General features: G+C 49.3%; 1 protein-coding gene across 4 annotated transcripts; it reads right to left on the bottom strand.

Annotated features, from left to right (window-relative positions):
• Nucleotides 1-998: 998 nt before the first annotated feature.
• FAM76A (family with sequence similarity 76 member A) lies at nt 999-16,616 on the bottom strand. Of its 4 annotated transcripts, none has more exons than XM_040586265.1 (10): nt 16,490-16,591; nt 15,278-15,342; nt 14,396-14,450; nt 13,668-13,820; nt 12,629-12,786; nt 12,017-12,103; nt 11,233-11,364; nt 5,848-5,983; nt 5,290-5,391; nt 999-2,717 (listed from the first exon to the last, which is right to left on the bottom strand). In XM_040586265.1, the coding sequence occupies exons 1-10, from the start codon at nt 16,568-16,570 to the stop codon at nt 2,631-2,633; spliced, it is 1,056 nt and encodes a 351-aa protein (XP_040442199.1). In that variant the 5' UTR covers nt 16,571-16,591; the 3' UTR covers nt 999-2,630. The 4 variants fall into 4 exon arrangements, with proteins under 4 accessions (XP_040442199.1, XP_040442202.1, XP_040442198.1 ...); XM_040586264.1 differs by lacking the exon at nt 999-2,717 and adding an exon at nt 3,741-4,954 and having other exon boundaries at nt 16,490-16,616; XM_040586268.1 differs by lacking the exon at nt 11,233-11,364.
• Between the last annotated feature and the right edge of the window lie 197 nt (nt 16,617-16,813).

The raw sequence follows: 16,813 nt of genomic DNA, 5'->3' as shown, positions 1-16,813 counted from the left end.
TCACCGGGAAGCTGCGCTGACAGCAGGCAAGGAAAGCATAAAATGCTGAACTATGGCTCCCACAAGGATGGGGACATTTCCAAATGGAAACCTCCGGAGAGTTTTTCACTGCCAAATTTCTGCTGGAAAATTAGAAGCTTTTAAAAAAAAAATAAAACCCAAACCTGGTTTTTCTCCAGACTCATGGCTGAGATAAGGGGAAGACTTCAGAGACACAAATGGTGTTTACTCACCTCGTTTGCATCTGTAGCTTAAAAGAACGAACCCCCTTACCCTCATCTTTTTGTTTCCTACCAAGACCGTATTGTTTCTGTCCTCTCTCTTCATGTGGTTGGGGAAGAAAATAGAGAATGGAGCTCGTCGGATACAGCCAGATGGGTCCTGGGAAGCGGGATGTAACCAAGTAACAAGGATCCTAGCAACAGGCTTGATTGGGAGGATTTAAAGATAGAAACAAAAGTAGGAGCGAACCAAACAATAGAAAAATGCCCTCTCCTTCCCATACACACCAGACCCCAGAGCAGCACGACCGATGCTTCGACCAGGCAGCTGCCAGCAGGAGATAAATCAGTTCCAGGCAGGGAAGGGTGCTTTGGTCGCCTTTTTTCCCCCTTCTTTAAGGCAAATAGAAAGTATCAGACACAGATGAGGATTTTTTAAAACACTTTTACAGTTGTCAAGAGTTTTGTACAAATCAAAGCATCCCTTTTAAAATCTCCATTATTACAAACATACAAAGAAACAATGTTATTACTACAAATCATCAGCTACTCAACTGCATGATCAATTTATCACAATTAAAAAAAAAACATAATAGTATATACAGGGCCTTTCTCCCTCTATTTATTTGGAGGGAAGTGAAAAAGCAAAGCCCCCATTTAAAAAAAATCCCACCAATGCACCTCATCTTCTAAAAACATGTGAAGTATAAAATTAGATGAGTATTCTCCTGCTGTCACACTCTGGAAAAGTGTAACAACTTTTTCTTTTTTTTTTTCTTGTTTTCACCTCAGAAGTCTCTTAAAAAAAAAAAAAAACAACACAAAAAAACCACATGGCAGAGTGTCCGATGCTGCAGAGTGCTCCTTCCATGCTGGAAGCCAACATCATCAAAAAAAGTGCCTTTGAGTAAAGTCATCTTTAGTAACAAAAAAAAAGGATGAAAAAAAATATCACAATCTCTAGTTAAAAGCTTAATAAAACCCCTGACAGAGCAGCCAGCCCTGCATCAAAAGGGACGATTTCTCCTCTTCACTACCTATTTTCAGTGCTGCTCCAGACCAAGGTTTCATCCCCTACTCCTCCACCCCGAGGGTCTCCAAACCCTGAGATGTTTCTTCACACCCTGCCTGGAGCCTGGTGCCGGGACGCCAAGGAGTGCTCCTGCCAGCCGAGAGCTGCGCGGGGCTTTTTCCCCCTGCAGCCACCAAGTGCTTTTTATTCTCCCCCTCGCCACCCCAAGAGACAGAGCCTGGGGAGCAGCCGCCCCGCTGGCCTCGCCAGAAGGGTCTGTGGTCTCTGCGCTGTTTCTGAGAAGCACATCCCTGTAACAGGAACTTTCATAGCCCTTTTAGGCTGCTGGCTTTTAATCAGCAGTGAGAAACCTCCCTGGAGAGCCCCAGGGAACACTCCCCAGCTTGGGTCGCTGCCTGAGTAAGCACTTTCCTGGAGCCAATCTGGCCCCTACTTCTGCATCTGGATGGGAGCTATGGGGCAGGGAGAGGGGGAAGAAGAGGGTGAGCTCAATCCAGGAACTGAGGGCAGCAGAGGGAACGTCCAAGCCTCGAACTCTCCTCATGTAAAGAAATGGAGTAAGAGATGCTTGATCACACCAAGTGCAGAATTCATCAAAGCCCCAAAGGTCACCAAGTAACCAGGACACCGGGGGTGGGGTGGGGGTACCAGGTGGGTTTGTGTCTGTATCGTTATGCTCTGGCTCCCAACCCAAAAGCTATCCTAACAAAACAAGAAAACACAAAACCAGGCAGTTCAGTTTGCCAAGTTAACACAAAAAAGAAGAAAAAACAAAACAAAACAAAAAATTTCCAAGATAAATACACAGCCTCCATTTTGGAAGCATCTTCAAAAAGCTGGATCAACCGTTCTCAGCAGTGGCACAACCTTCCAGTAACATCTGTTGGGCTGGTGATTTACTGGCTTCCTTTTGAAGAGGGAACAGTTCAAAAATCAAGCTCCCACCACACACGGCTCCCGTCTTATCTGCGTAACAACTGGCCACGGCTATTGCCTCACAGCAGCAGGTTGGGAACCAGCAAGAAGTCTCTAATGCAGCAGGTTCCTGTTTGCTAACAGAAAGGGTTGGCAGTGGTAGTAACCGGTTAGGAAAAGACCTCTTCCAGAAAGCAGTGCTTCAGGGGGAGGGGGTGGTGGTGTTTAGGATGGCTGGGACCTCTCCCCGTGGATCACCATGACACAGACCAGTATTCAACAGAGATCGAAACCAGACACGCTCAAGCATGCTGTTGAAAGGCAACACACACCAGGCGTTTCCATCGAGTCCATGGCAGTGGGATAGTGACAATACTGAGGGTTTGGCTTCCAGCGATCAGGCAGGTCTCCTAGACTCCTTGGCTAATGCTGGGGAAAGCTCCCAGATTGGGGGTTTGGTTTTAAGGGGAGGTTATTGCTCCCGACTTCTCAGGCTTTTTGCCCTTCGATAGGGCAGCTGCTTGCTTCAGGAGTTCTCTGTTCTTGGCCTGGAAACACAGTGAAAACGGGCATTTAATGGCACGGATTATCATTAGTTCTTGGGATCCTAGAATTGCTTGGGCAGAAGCTGCTGGCATCCTGCACGCAGATGAAAAAGGAGGTAGATGTTGCTGCACGGCATCATGGCATGAGCTCAAGTCCAGCACCTCATCTCCAACCACCTAGAACGGGCTCTTCCCATCCCTTCCCCCTGCCGTCCCACCACTGTAACTGAGAAGTGGGCCGAAAGTTAACAGCTTCCATGGTGAAGGGTGACAAATGTGCCAACTTGCACCAAACCAGCCAAGGACACTCACCAAGGTCAGCTGGACTGGCTTTCCTTCCTGCCCCTTTCACCGCCACCATGCTCTGACGGTGTGAGAAGCGGAGGAGTAAAACTCCAGTGACTCAAGCTCCCCATCCTTACTCGATTCAGTGAACTGAAGGCCAACTTCCCCTACCCCACACTCTCGCTTATATCAAAAAAGCAGGGTGGAGCAGCTCCCTGACTCCAGCTTCACTGCATCCTTGGTTTCTTCACACACCACCTACATTTTACCAGGATTCAGCTCTTGTACTGACTTTGCACCCCTACTAGCCTTCCAAACCAGAGCACCAACACGTAGCAACTTACAGTCTCTCTGGTTTGCACCTAATTAAAACTCATGGCAATTTAGGAATGAGGCGCTCTAGCCCCTTTTACTAAACTTCTGAGCTCACCCTCCTCTAGCCTGTGAGGTAAATCATGCTATAGCTTAGGATAAAGGGTAAAACCCATGCGAAGCCAGATACAGGTCTTCTGCATTAGTTTCCAGTGAATGAACGAACAGGCAAAGGGTTAACGGGGGGGAATTAAACCCTCTGCTCCAGTGCTGCATGTGGTAAAGCAGCTTCTTTTGCCTCCTGCAGACTGGAAGAATACAGGCACCCCTGCTTCCCCCCATGAAATGACAAAGACAAAATAATAAAACCCAAGAGCATGCTCAAAAAGCGAATCATACGAACACTTCAAGGCACCTACAATACACCGAGAGGATTCGAACTTTTATTTTGGAATCAGTGAAGAAAGTTTCCAGAGCCTCAGTCAATACCAGCTGAAGTAGAACATTCAGACACCAGAGAGAACGAGTTCAGGGCAGTCCTGGTCCGAGCCAAGTACAGCACAGCCGTGCAAACCCCTCTGCACCCGGGAGAGGCAGGTGGCTGCGGGCAAACCTGCTTGTGGATCTGGTGGTTCCTCTTTTTAGAACTGAGCCAGTTTAAGGCTGTTGGAAGGTGTCCGACAGCTTTGGAGGCAGATGTCCTCTGAGCTACAGCAAAGGCGGCAGCAGGGTATACTGTTCCCACGCACAGCGAGCAACCAGCGTGCCCTGCCTTGGGAAACGACTGCAAGGAGGGGGGTCATCTCCCACTTAGCCCTTGACCTCACGGCCAAGGCTGTCAAGGCAACCGAAAAGTGGTGGTTTGTGCTAATGGGAAATTGTCTATTCATAACTGGAGGAAGAAGCAACTCATTCTTTGCAGGCCACCCAAAGCTACGAGATAGAAACAGCTCTGGGCTGACAGAGGCAGTGCAGGATCAATAAAGCAGAACAGAGACAGAAGGCTCTGGCTGTCATCACTCCCTCAAGAACAAACCACCAGTGCCTCCCAACTCACGAGGAGCGGGAAGCACATCCAGCCCCCTGCGCACCACACACAGCTCTTCCAGCCTTCAGACAGGCTTGCAGTGCTTAGGAATGTGCGATGTGAAGGGGATCTCACAGGCACCAGCCTTCCGACAGCAGCTGCAGTCTCAGAAACCTGTCGTCCACTGACAATTAACTTGGGTGTGTGCTGATGGAGGAGGGGCTGTTTTCTCAGGGGGAATCCAAGTCTTTTGTCTTATCTCCTCCCATTTCTCATCGCTAGGGCTTTAGATCATTATATACCCCGGAGTAATTAAAGGGTGCAAAGTTCATTTCTGTGGCTGCTTTCTTTCGTGTAACCAGCTCCCCTCTGACCTGATCTCTTTGGTGGCTCAGAGCGTATTCATGCTGATAGTCTGCCTGGTGTTCCCATGGCCATGACAAGAATCCTGCTCTCCCTGTTCCCTCAAGCTCAGGGACTTCTTTATTTGGACTACAGAGATACAGTGCTACAGGAACTGCCAACTGATTCTTGAGCTTTGTTCTCTCTGGTTATTGGTCACATAAATCACATTAAGAGCTACGTGGTTGCAGGGAGCTGACAAAGGTTCTGCAGCCTGGAAAAAAAGGTTCAAACCTGATTTTGGCAATAGGTAAAATGAGTTTGACGATTCCCGTCTAGTCCATAGGGGACACAACACAGCACTTTACAGTAAGTCTGAGCCCAAGTAGAGAGCAGCAGGGAGTATATAAATAGGGGTTATGATGCACTGCAGCCTGGTACAGAACTGGGGAGGGGCTTGCCTGGCAGAGCAGAGAGGTTGTAGGACAGGGCTGAGAAGCATTAGCAGAGCTGTGTGTGCAGAAGCTCACGGGGTGTTGTGATCAGGAGTGTCCTCTGTCACTCCTGGGTACAGCACAGCTCAGCAAATTAAAACAAAAATGCTGTCACCTGTAACTGCTCCATGACCTCCTTGTGTGTCTTCTCCATTTGGTTCATCTTTGCCCTCATCTGCGACTCCTGGTACTGTAGGTCAGCTTTCAGCTCTGTGATCTGCAGACAAACCAGTAAGGAGCAAGTGAACTGGAAGAAGAAATCAATACCTTTGCCCCAGACGCACTCTGCCACAGAAAATGCCTCTGCAGAAGTTGTGGGAGACTGGATGAGTTCAGAAACATGCTGGGGGACTGCAATGAGACTAGAACCGTATCACTGAGCAGCACAGAGAAGCAGGAGCTGCCAGGACTGACTTTCTGCAAGGAACAGCATGTTTTTTCTCAGTCTTGCCCCCACATGGAGGTCCCTGACACAGTGGTCAGAAAATGGCCCTTTATGAAATGAAATCTCCTGTGTGGGTCCAGAAAGCCTCTTTAACTTTGGAAAGGAGGCAGCCTGGAAACAGCCAGAAACAGTCTTGCTCACTCTAAGATAAAAAGCCAGGCTCTGCTGGAGCGTGATCTGTGTGAACACGTCAGCATGCTGTGGGGGGAAGCAAGCCAAGGGCTGTACCTTCTTCTCCTTCTCCAAAATCATCTGATCCTTCTGGTGCAGCATCTTCTTTAAAGTAGCCACTTCCTCCTTCAGCTGGGCAATGATAACAAAGTGGTCAGTGCCAGGAGAGTCCAGGGCAAGGTCCGGAGAAAAACTGCAGCAAAGAACAGGGAAAGACTCTCGTCACGACCTCTTCTCCTCACAGAGGCAGGGAAACTCCCACAGATGGTACTCAAAGGAGAATGGGAATCATTTCATGACACATGTTGTGTCCTCCAGACACTCCTTGAATGCAGGTGTTACCTGTATCCCTGCCCTGGGTGCCACATGGAATTTGGGAAACACATGGCATGACAGGTAAGAGGGATTACATGTGATATGTAGAGCTGCATTACTGTGTGATCAGTGAGGCCATGGGAATGCTACGGGGGACCATCAATCAGCCTCTGCAGTGACCATTCAAACAATAAGGATCCTTTTACAAACGGAAGAGCTGAGGACAGCAATCAGAGAGCGAATGAAACTTTATGCAACCACTTAGGAACTCTCTCTGCTCACAGGCAGTCCTTGGTTGTACAGCAAAACTTTTCACTAAATGTAAACAAACATTCTGGCAAGGAGGGAACATGAAAGAGAAACAAATAACCTCCAAGTTAAACAAACAAAGCAAAGGGAGACACCTAGATTAAAGTCAGCACTGTCCTCAGCAGGGAAAAGGGGTAAAAAGACATGCTGGACTTTTGTATTTTAATTCCACCATGACAGAACAATTTAGGAAGAAGTTTCATTACCACTTCAGAGCAGGAAAGTCTCTCTCCAGGAAGACAAAGAAATAGCTGAGCACATCACTCGTACACCACCAGGTACTCTAAACCTAAGCAACCAGCTGAAAACCTATCTGGACACGTGTCACTCTCCTGCACTGGTAATTCACAAATATCCCTACAAGACAGCCAGTGATCTGGGCAGCCAAGCACACTCTTGTGCTACAGGAATATTTCAGATCATAAGATAGGATACGCTGCAGCCACAGGCCCAGGGAGCTCACCTGATTGTTGCCTGCCTTCTGTTCCTTACTGCTGTAATGGTAAGCCTGATTTTTATCTCTTGGTGCTAAAAGGGCAGTACAGTCCCAGCCACACACACCTGAAATTGCCGTATAAAAATTTAACAGTAATAAGACAACAAAGCTTCACCTAGAAGATTACTGCAAGTCTGGATGTTATCAGGCAGCACTGCCACTATAAAGATAAATAGCCAGGGTTACCTGAAGGCTGACTTTTTTTTTCTTTTTTTTTTTTAAAGTCTCCAGACTAGGTCAACACATGTCCTAAAGCTGGGAGCTGCAGTGGACCGGGGAAGGCACAGTCTGAACCCAAACCGCTGCTGCTCTCGAGCATGCTGCCACCTCCATGCTTCCAGTCTCTCCTCTGCAGCCGGAGGCAGAGTGTACTGGCTGCTCACCTCACACAGGCATCTCCCCTAGTGCCTGGAAATGGTCCACTTTCTAATTAAAAGCACAGCCTGCATTGATTGGACCGGTTAGTAAGGATGTGCAGAAGAAAAGGCTTTTTCCACCCCTGTGCGAGGGATCTGCAGAGTGAAACTAAGCAGCTTCACAGATCTGAAAGGCACAGGATAGCCGTGCAGCACTGGGCGAGAAAGCTTGGCAAAGGAAAACTCAGAACTGAGGGTCTGTAGCAGACAGCCCACAGCGGAGGAGTCCTGCATGGTTCAAACGTGCTGACAGCAGAGCCCACAGGAAACGGAACGAGGCTGTGCCAGGGGAAGCTCAGCCTGGGCATTAGGAAAAGGCTCTTCACTGAGAGGACGGGTGGTCCCTGCGACAGGCTCCCCAGGGAAGCAGTCACGGCACCAAGCCCATCAGAGTTCAAAGAGCATCTGGACAACACTCTTAGTCATATGGTTTAGTGTTAGGCAGTCCTGTGAGGAGCAGGGAGTTGGACTTGATCTTTATGGGTCCCTTCCAACTCGAGATATTCTATGGTTCTATGTGGCAGGTCTCTGGGTACACTGGGTCTAGCACCATGCGTCATGCTGGGCAGCGAGCTCCCAAGCGCAGAAGAGGTTCATACATGCACACCAGAGGAGAATACCTCCATTTTAAAACTGTTGCCAAGTACTGTTTCCCCAAGTGGAGGCTGTGCAAGATGATGGTGGGTGCTCCAGCATCTCCCTGTGTGCAAGCATGTTACTAACAGTAGCTTTAAGTTCCCACTCAGTGCAAATATGCTGAGGAGGAGAGAAAGAACGAAATAAAAAAAAAAGCAGCCTCCACAGAGAAAAAGGCTTCCTCGCTGATTCCTTCTGGCTAAAAACAAACTCCTGCTTACGCCATTCCTTTGCCCAGGCAAGCTTCCCCCCTGCCGTGTCCTGGGGCAATAAAGAGTGCCAGGAGACGCTCACATTTCCCTGAGCAGCTCCAGCAGGAAAAATTCCCTCTGGCAGGTGCTGTTGCAGAGCACACTGTGGAGCCGGGAAGGCGAGAGCCGGCCCTGCCACCCAGCGGGGAGAAGGGACTGGCGGGCCACCAGCCTTCCACAGAGCTGCTCGGGCACTGCGCGGCTGCGGGTAGAGCAGGTACCCGGCCCCCAGGCCTCCAGGGTCTCCTCCTGCCCCGGTGGTCTGCACTCACAAGTGGGTAACGGTGGGCTCAGAGTGCCCAGGCATTCCCTCCTGTCGAGTGTGCGAGCACAGGCGGGTATTTTCCTGTCCAGCTGCTGCCAAACACACCCTCAAATGTGTCAAGGTGCTAATTAAAGAAGGAGGGTTTTCTTTTTTCCTTTTTTTTCCCCAAAGACTGACAAGTAAGTAATGAAAGGTTTCTCTGTCTTTAACCCCACGTTAAGGAACCAGCCTGAGACTCCAGAATTAGAAGGAAACCTGCCAAATACAAGCTGCTCCATTCCTTTAACAGATTAAGAATTAAACCAACCAGCCAACCAACCAAGCCATTTCCCCTACAAATAAACTCCATATCCAGGATCCCAGCCCCTTGGGATGAGTCTGGGGGACATGTGCTCTCCATGTTTGAACAGTCTAAAATGCATGCCTCTAATTAAAGTGAATTGATGAGCTCTCATTGCTCTCAGTGGAGCCAGAGGAAAAAAAATACGGAGCTCTTCCAAAGACACCTGCCTCTCTTTAATGAGTGGAAAAGAAACCAAAATTACTGCCTTAAACTCCACACCTGTTAAATGGCTGAAATCAGGTAACACAAATGCCAAACTTAAAGATTTCATTACTCAAGCCAGGCTAGCATAAAGAGGCACAGACCAGGCTGACTGACCCTGCATCCAAGTTTCACTTTAGACAAAAACATCCCTCATATGCAAAAATCCATCCAGGCCGATAGGAACCAGAACCTGATCTTACACTTCCTCTAACACCACCAAAAAGTAGGTGCAGTTCAGCCCAAGACCCAGTGCTCTAAGCACAAGCCACAACTTTCCTATGCAAAAGAAAATCTTTTTACTAAATGAACTTTACTGCTCGGCATCCTCCAGCATCACTGCCCTCCCCCAGCCAGCTCAGTCAGTAACTCTTATCACTGCCTGGTGTTAAAAGCACAATTTAGCACCTTGTCTATAGTCACAGGAGAAGGGACTGCAGTGTGTTCATCTGCAGAATCTGTAACATATGAACACTTCTGGCAGCTTCTGCACAAGAGGATAGGGACACCAAGCACTGCCCAAAATCAGGACCAGCACAGCACCAGAGGCTGGAGGTGAAGCCAGGGTGCTCCATACACAGGGGCAGCCCAGCACTGAGTGGCACTGGCAGGACAGGATTAGCAGGGCAAGGTCTGCTTCAAGATGTGCCCCAAGTCACTGCAGGGGAAAGCTACTCCACATGCAGCACTGCCAGCGCTGTTAGCTCCTCCCAGAGCTTACCCAGAACAAACCACTCAATGCCACCCCTTAAATGACCACTGGAAATTGCTCAGTCCCTGTATCGCAGCCATTTGGAGCACCTTCCGTTCTGAAATATGTAAACAGAAACATACAGATGGAATTCAGTAAGACATAGTAAAGGAATTCAAATTGTATCCAAAAAGGAGCAACAACTCCAGAACGTTGGAAGCTGGACCCTGTTGGAGGTGTTGCTAAAGTCAACTGAGCTCAAGTATGCCCAAATTTTGCTCAGCTGAAGGCTGCATCAGAAGTTTGGCTGGAGCTAAGCCACACTGTACAGAAAGTCACGGTTGATCCCAGCAGCAAAGAGGTGCTGGTTGTATATCACCCCACTCCAGACTACACCTTGCGCGGCGGCAGACCCTAACTCCACACTCAGGTTGTGACCCAGGCTCCAGGCTGACTCTGGGGGGGACAATCTAACAGAAAATGGTGCAAGAGGAGAGGGGTTTGGGGGTTCATCCTCACAAAAAAAACCACCCCAGCAACTCCAAAAAACACACTTAATGAACCGCCATTATTATTCTACTCAAGAAACACAGCCATGTGTCTATTTAAGGCAGCTGCGGCCTGCTTTCTCTACAGCACGTTGCTGGAGCTCTTCAGTAGTTGCTAAAATTACACACAGTTTGTTACTGGGATTCATCAAAGAAAGTCTGTGGCAAGGACCACAGCCTTGGCAGGAGCCAGACTGACAACATCTGACACGAGCAAAATGAAGGCTTTTGATTCCTCTAATACATGCTCCTGTTTTGCAAACGAATGCCTGAGCAATTGATGCCACAGCATGGATCCTTTTCCTTCTTGGATATTTTCAAGCCAGCCAAGGGTATTAGAATGACTGGTTAGGTCTCAGTTCAGGCTCTCGTGAGCAAATAAAAAATACCTGGTGCTGTCCTGGAGAGTGGCATCAGTGGAGCGCAGGAGCCTCGTTAAAGCTGCAGCAATACTGATGGGCTGCACCAGTTCTACCAGGGACCTTTCTCCAGTCCCTCCTCTGGCTCCACCAGCACCAAAGGCAGCCAGATGAATTCTCTGACCACTCCATGCTCAGCTGTGGCTCCCAAGCCACAGTTAATCGTTATATTTTCCCAACTTTTAACCAAAACCACTGTTCAGATGACAAGCGGTCTTGTAGACCACTCTGGGAACCACCGCCCTACAAAATTACTTAAGTTCTATTTCCCATCATAGCAATTCATGAATTAACAAACACTGACAAGGTGTCAGTATTATCTACAGGAGGGATGTGATTTGTGGTCTCAAAGACAATACATTTAAGACAGGTAGCAATTAATTAATTACCAGTGGCTTTAACAGACCCTTTGGCACTAACGAGCCTATGCTGTGGTCCATGCTGCCAATTCACTGCTGTTTGGAAAGAGATCCATTGAGAGGGGCATTTTCCATGTATGAAGCAGTTCCCAGGGAGGGAGGGCAACAGGGAGAAAACAACAGGTGATCTCACTTCAGGATGTCAGTGCCTTGAGAAACAGGACAATGGTGGGCACCGAGACTCTGTTGGGAAGCAGCCCACTGCGCCAACGTGGACGGGGCACTCTGGATAGGGGGACAAAGCATCTCGGGAGAGGAAGGAACGCTGAGAATCAGAGAGGAAAGGCAGGAATGAAAATATGCATGTATAAGACCATAAAAAATAAAAATCCATCTCAATCACCTGCTTCTGCTAGTGACTCCCATTCTGCTGTGCATGCAGCTGGTGTCAACATAATCCAGCACAAACTGTGACAGCAGAATGGGATCAAATGCTTCCAAGCAAAGCTGTTTGATTGCTTATCCCTCCCCCAGAAGGCAGGAGGGGAAATGGAAGGTGGGTCTTGATCCTCTCCTCTGAGGCTGTCTCCCTGCAGATCAATCTGATAGCCCTGCAAGCACAAAACCTGCAGACCCCAACTCTACAGTGCAGCCAGCAGCCCCCCTTCTCCCCGTAACTGCAGAGAGAGGATAAAGCTGATCTGGCTGCAGTTTTTCTGACTGTTGGGGAACTCAGCCAACAAGCAGTTTCTATGCTAGCAGGTACAGGCGCTAGGTGTTCTTTTCCTCTTCAAACCTGTGTCTAAATGCCAAGTAACACTGGCCTGCCAGGTTCTGGAAAGCTGCTAATGTTGTACCAAAGCCCAAAATGCCTGCTCTAGCATAAGAGCTTCCTGCTTTTCACAGAGAACCATGTCTTATATGAAACTTAGCAAACAAGAGCGCCCACCCACAATTTCCCCATGTAACAGGCTCACCTGTCACCATTGGCAGATATGGCATCAAACTTGGCTTTCTTCTTTGGGATTTCATTCTGAATAGAAGAGGTGGATAAGGTTTTCTGGCTAGAAAAACAAGGAAATTGTATGTCAGAACCTGAATGACTTGCAATCTAAGACAGAGAAGCAGATAAATATCCCCACCTACTTTGAACCTAATTAAACCAATATTTCCTAGCACAAGAATGATAAAAAAATTAATTCCTTGAAGAGTAACTGGAGACTAAAAATAAACAGAAAACAATGCATCAGTCAGATAAGCATGAGTTCTTCACCTACATACTAAAAATCTACATTTCAATCATTGAATTTTACAAATGCAATTTAGCATTAATTGGGTACAAGTTCAGTAAATTGAATCACTAAGAAGCACTGTCAGACTACAAGTCTACTGCAGCACAGTGGGGTCTGCAAACTAGCAAAGCCTGACTCAGCCACATTTCTTCTGATCAACAGACAACTGCCAAACCCCATTATCAAGGTACCAAGCCCCCAGGCACTTCTCCCAGTTACTTTAGGAAGCACAGCTAACGAGATGCTCACCCCAGAGGCAAGCTCACCCTGCAGAACAAAAAGGCCCATGCAGTTTACCTGTTATAGTGGCTGCCACTGCTGAGTCTGCTGTACTGCTCCTTCTCTTGCAGGCTTGCCCGGGAAGAGCTGCTCAGGTGTTTGCACTGCTCTTTGGTCTTCTGTAGGACCCGCTTATAGGATAGCGTGCATAACCAGCATAGCAGCTTTCCATCCACCTGGAAGGTGAGAGAGAAAGAGAGGGGGAGAAGTTTTGGTCTTGCTTCCTGCCCACAAACCAAACAGAGAAGTCAAGAAGCACCTTTAGGCTTAAGATCACACATGAACAAGCAGCAACTAGAAAAAGGATCCCTTCAGTGCCTGGAAGGGGTAAGAAGTGCATCTGGCATGGCTGGTACAATGCAGACATTGCTCATTAATAGCAGCTTATCTATTGTAACTACAGTCTCTTGCCAAGCTTCTTACAGACCGTCTTACAGCACCCATTCACCCGGACAGGCTAAATCTAGTGGGATTTCTGTCAAAGCAATGCCAAGGAATGGTATGTGACAGGGTAGTTGCTGGCGACCAAAACAGCAAGGGTCTCTGCTGGAGGAGGATCAGCAGGAGGACGGGGATCAGTGCAGCATCCCAAACAAACAATAGATGTTTATAGCCTGCAGGAATCAGGCCTTAGAAATACACACCTCCTAAGGGGAGCACCTACAGCAAAGGGTGTGCAGAAGCCATGGAATGGGTTTCCAGGTGGAGGTACGACACTTCCAGCTCCTCCTGCTGGAATACCGTTCCCCATCCCTCTCTTCAAGCAGGCACCTCACATTTCACTCAGAGGCCCCTTCTCCTTTGCCAGCCCACCTGCCCTTAGTCCAAGTTCAAGAGACCTTTCTCAGTAGATCTGGCAAAGGAGAAGAAGGGCTCAAAGATTAAACAGATCCAAAACACAGCTCCCACGGCAAAACTCAGCTCCAGAAAAATGCTTTACAACCAAGAGACATCCCCTTTCGAAACACCAGAGAATGTGTCAAGCAGACGGACAGACAATCACTGTGATCAGCCCTTTTACCTTTACCTTTCAGCCTCCTTTTACAGAGACACTGACCTTCTTTCTATCATCCTTCCGGTCAAACGCGCACTGCTGCTTGCACTGCTCGCACGAGTGTGGAGGTCCATACTTCTTTTCAGAGTTTGTGCAACGTTGGCACTTGTTTCCAATAAATGCTGCTATAATGTTGCAGTACTGGCAGGGTTTTGGCTTTAAGAAACAAGAACAACTGATACAGCAGTGCCTTCTAATTGCATTAATACATTGTTCTTTCCCCTTCTCCCCATCACTTCAAAACTTGTGTTTCCTCGTCCCAAGCTAAGTATAATGCTGACCGAGGAGACATAACTACATTTGGACCCCTGGTCTCCAGCTAAGTATGTTTAGCCATGGCACCCTGACCATTTATCAAATGTTATGAAATCTTTAGAAAAATGTGTAACACCAAAATAGAAACAGTCCAAATCTCTTTGTCAGATTTCAGACAAGCAGGGAAAAAAGATCTGTTGCTACCTCCTGCAGCTATCACAGTTTGTGTAAGCATGCTCTTGCTTCTGCTGGGTATCGAATAGTTCATTTCCTGGCCTCAAATGATGCAGAGCTGCTTTTTTCTGTACTAAAAGAAGTGAAAAAGTAAAAGCTTCACGCTTGAGGGACCCGTGTATTGTTGATCAGTCATGCTATTACAACAGAGCCAGTCCATAAACTGCTCTGGGATTCAGCAGTATAAAGACAAGAAAGATAAAAGGAAAAGAGGCTGGTGAGAACAAGCCCCGCTCACTTACTGTGCCATAGAGCTTCACATTCTGAGCACACTTCTTGCATATTGTGTTGGTTTTGCTGTTAAGAAGAAGGACAGATCATTCTATTAACACTTCCCCAAAGAAAATTAAACCTCTGTGGTTAGCATCCCAGTCTCCCCTAAGCTCCGTCTCTAGTGGTAAGGCTGTATTCATCTTCACTAGGGACTCAGATATCAAAGTGAATTTCCTATCCCCATCTGGTTGAGGATAATTTGCCAAAAAGTGGTATCACTAGGAGGTATCTTTTAATTAAGGCATCCCCAGATGACACCAGTTTTTTGTCCTTACAAATATAAGAGCCTGATCACCGGCTAATTGGCAGCAGGCATGATTCAGCACAGGTGACATCCTCAGTTCTGGAGGAGGTTTGCTCTGGATGACGAGGTTAGGGCAGGTCAGGACGGAGGTGTATTTGTCCAACAAACACAGGTAAGAACACCTCACACAATGGCTACATGTAGCTTCTGGGTTTATCACTCCTTCCTCTGTAAGCTACATAACTCGCAAAAATGCAATAAAGGCAAAAGCACAGCCAAAGGAAACACGTTAGGAAATAATTTTTGGACACCAGATATCAGATAAGAGGAGAAGTCGTGGGAAGATGCACCCAGGTCCTTCACTGGAGGATGCATCTGAGCACTGACTAAAACTAAAAACCAGGCAAAAGGTGCAAATCTAAGGACAGTGCAGAGGCACGCCACCTTGCCCAGCAGTTCTTTGAAGAAGGCCAAAGGTCTCCCAAGTCTCCCACAGTAACAATCTACAGGTTAAGGATCAGTCATCGAAGGTGTGAAAACATTATGGTTCCCTGGGTGCATCCGTTCTGAAGAAAACACAGGTTTCCGCCGCTCAGCAAGCATTTACCTTTCCTGTTGGAATTCAGTCCTGCAGTAAGTGCATTTAACAATGGGATGTGCAATCCGGCACTCCTGCAACCACAGAAGCATTCAGTGAGATGCAAGTGCTTCTCCCGCACACTGTTTCCCAAAATCCCAGACACACACATCCGTCAAACTCAAAACATTTCCTCCCTGTGCAGTCACGCTGCTCTTACAAGGGCTGAGAACAGAGGAAGGGTGACAGGAATGGCATGTGTCACAGGTGAGCCAGAAGTAAAATGAGATTTGTAACAAGGGCTTATTTGTGCCCGACGCCCACAGACAAAGGTCACGGTGGTTGGCCTCACCTCTCAGGACAGGAACTGAGAGTTCTGCCAGTTATTCATACCTCTGCCCTCCACAAGTTTCCCGTGCCCAGAGTGCCTCCAGCCCGGCTCTCCTCTCACCCCACGCCTCAGAGCTTCCCCTACACTCACCTGCTTCAGCAATCTCAGGCTACTCCATTGCCTGCCCCTCATTCCCTCATCCCTGATCTCCTCCTTCCCCACCCAAAATGCCTCACCCACCCGGAGCGTCCCCCAAAACACACCTCTCGCCTGCAGGATACCCTAAGCCCCCCCCCCAAATGTCCTCAGACCCCTCCCAAACACCCCAGGACCCCCCGAATGCCCCCGGCCTCCCCCCTTGCTAACAGCCCCCCTCACCAACAGCCCTTCAGTTGCCCCCAGGCCTTCCCCCATGGACAGCACCCATCTCCCTCCAGCTGCCTCCCTTTCCAACACCCTCCAAACGCCCCCAGCACCCCCAAATAGCCTTCAGCACCCCTGGGTCCCCCTGAAAAACAACTCCCCCAAGCAGCCCCTCAATATCGCACCCCCCAACAGCCCCCAGGCTGCCACTGGCCCCACACACAGAGCCCCCACCCGCCCACCCCGTTCCCTCAGGCCTTAAACAGCCCCCCCAAGGCCCCAGCCTCCCTAGATGCCCCCAGAGCCTCCCTATAAACAGCCCCCCAGACCCCTTCACAGCACCCCCTGCCCACCCTCCCTCACACACACTGCCCCCTCAGCGCCCCCCCCAGCTCCCTCACAGACGGCCCCCCAGACCCCTTCACAGCACCCCCTGCCCACCCTCCCTCACACACACTGCCCCCCTCACCCACCCCCCAGCTCCCTCACAGACAGCCCCTCCCGACCCCAACCCCGTCCCCCAGGGGCTCCCGCCGGCCGCCCCGGACCTTGCAGAGCTGCTGGCCCTGGCTGAGCGCCTCGAAGGGGAAGCGCTGGTGGCACTTGGTGCAGGCGTACAGCGCCGCCATCCCGCCGCCCCGCTGACAGGCGTGGCGCGGCCCAGCCCGCCCCGCCCGGCCGGCCCCGCCCGCTCCCGCCGCTTCGCCCTCGCCATTGGCCACCCGCCGCATCACTCGCGCATCTGCCGCTTCTCATTGGTCAAGGACCCGTCAATCCTGGGAAGAGGGCGGAGCGGACCCGCCTCCTCCCCCGCCCTGTCCCTCCGCGGGCGGTGGGGAAGGGGAAGCGGTAACGTCAGGCGGGGAGCGCTG

Source organism: Falco naumanni, chromosome 3, assembly GCF_017639655.2.
Source record: "Falco naumanni isolate bFalNau1 chromosome 3, bFalNau1.pat, whole genome shotgun sequence".
Classification (NCBI taxonomy): Eukaryota; Metazoa; Chordata; class Aves; order Falconiformes; family Falconidae; genus Falco; species Falco naumanni.
This window is presented reverse-complemented; position numbering and strand designations above follow the sequence as displayed.

Coding starts and splice junctions, on each gene's coding strand:
- FAM76A (XM_040586264.1), bottom strand. CDS start 16,570: ATGGCGGCGCTGTACGCCTGCACCAAGTGCCACCAGCGCTTCCCCTTC. Junction 12,787..13,667: donor GGAAGGATGATAGAAAGAAG/GTCAGTGTCTCT, acceptor CTCACCTTCCAG/GTGGATGGAAAGCTGCTATG. Junction 11,365..12,016: donor ATATCTGCCAATGGTGACAG/GTGAGCCTGTTA, acceptor TCTGATTCTCAG/CGTTCCTTCCTCTCCCGAGA.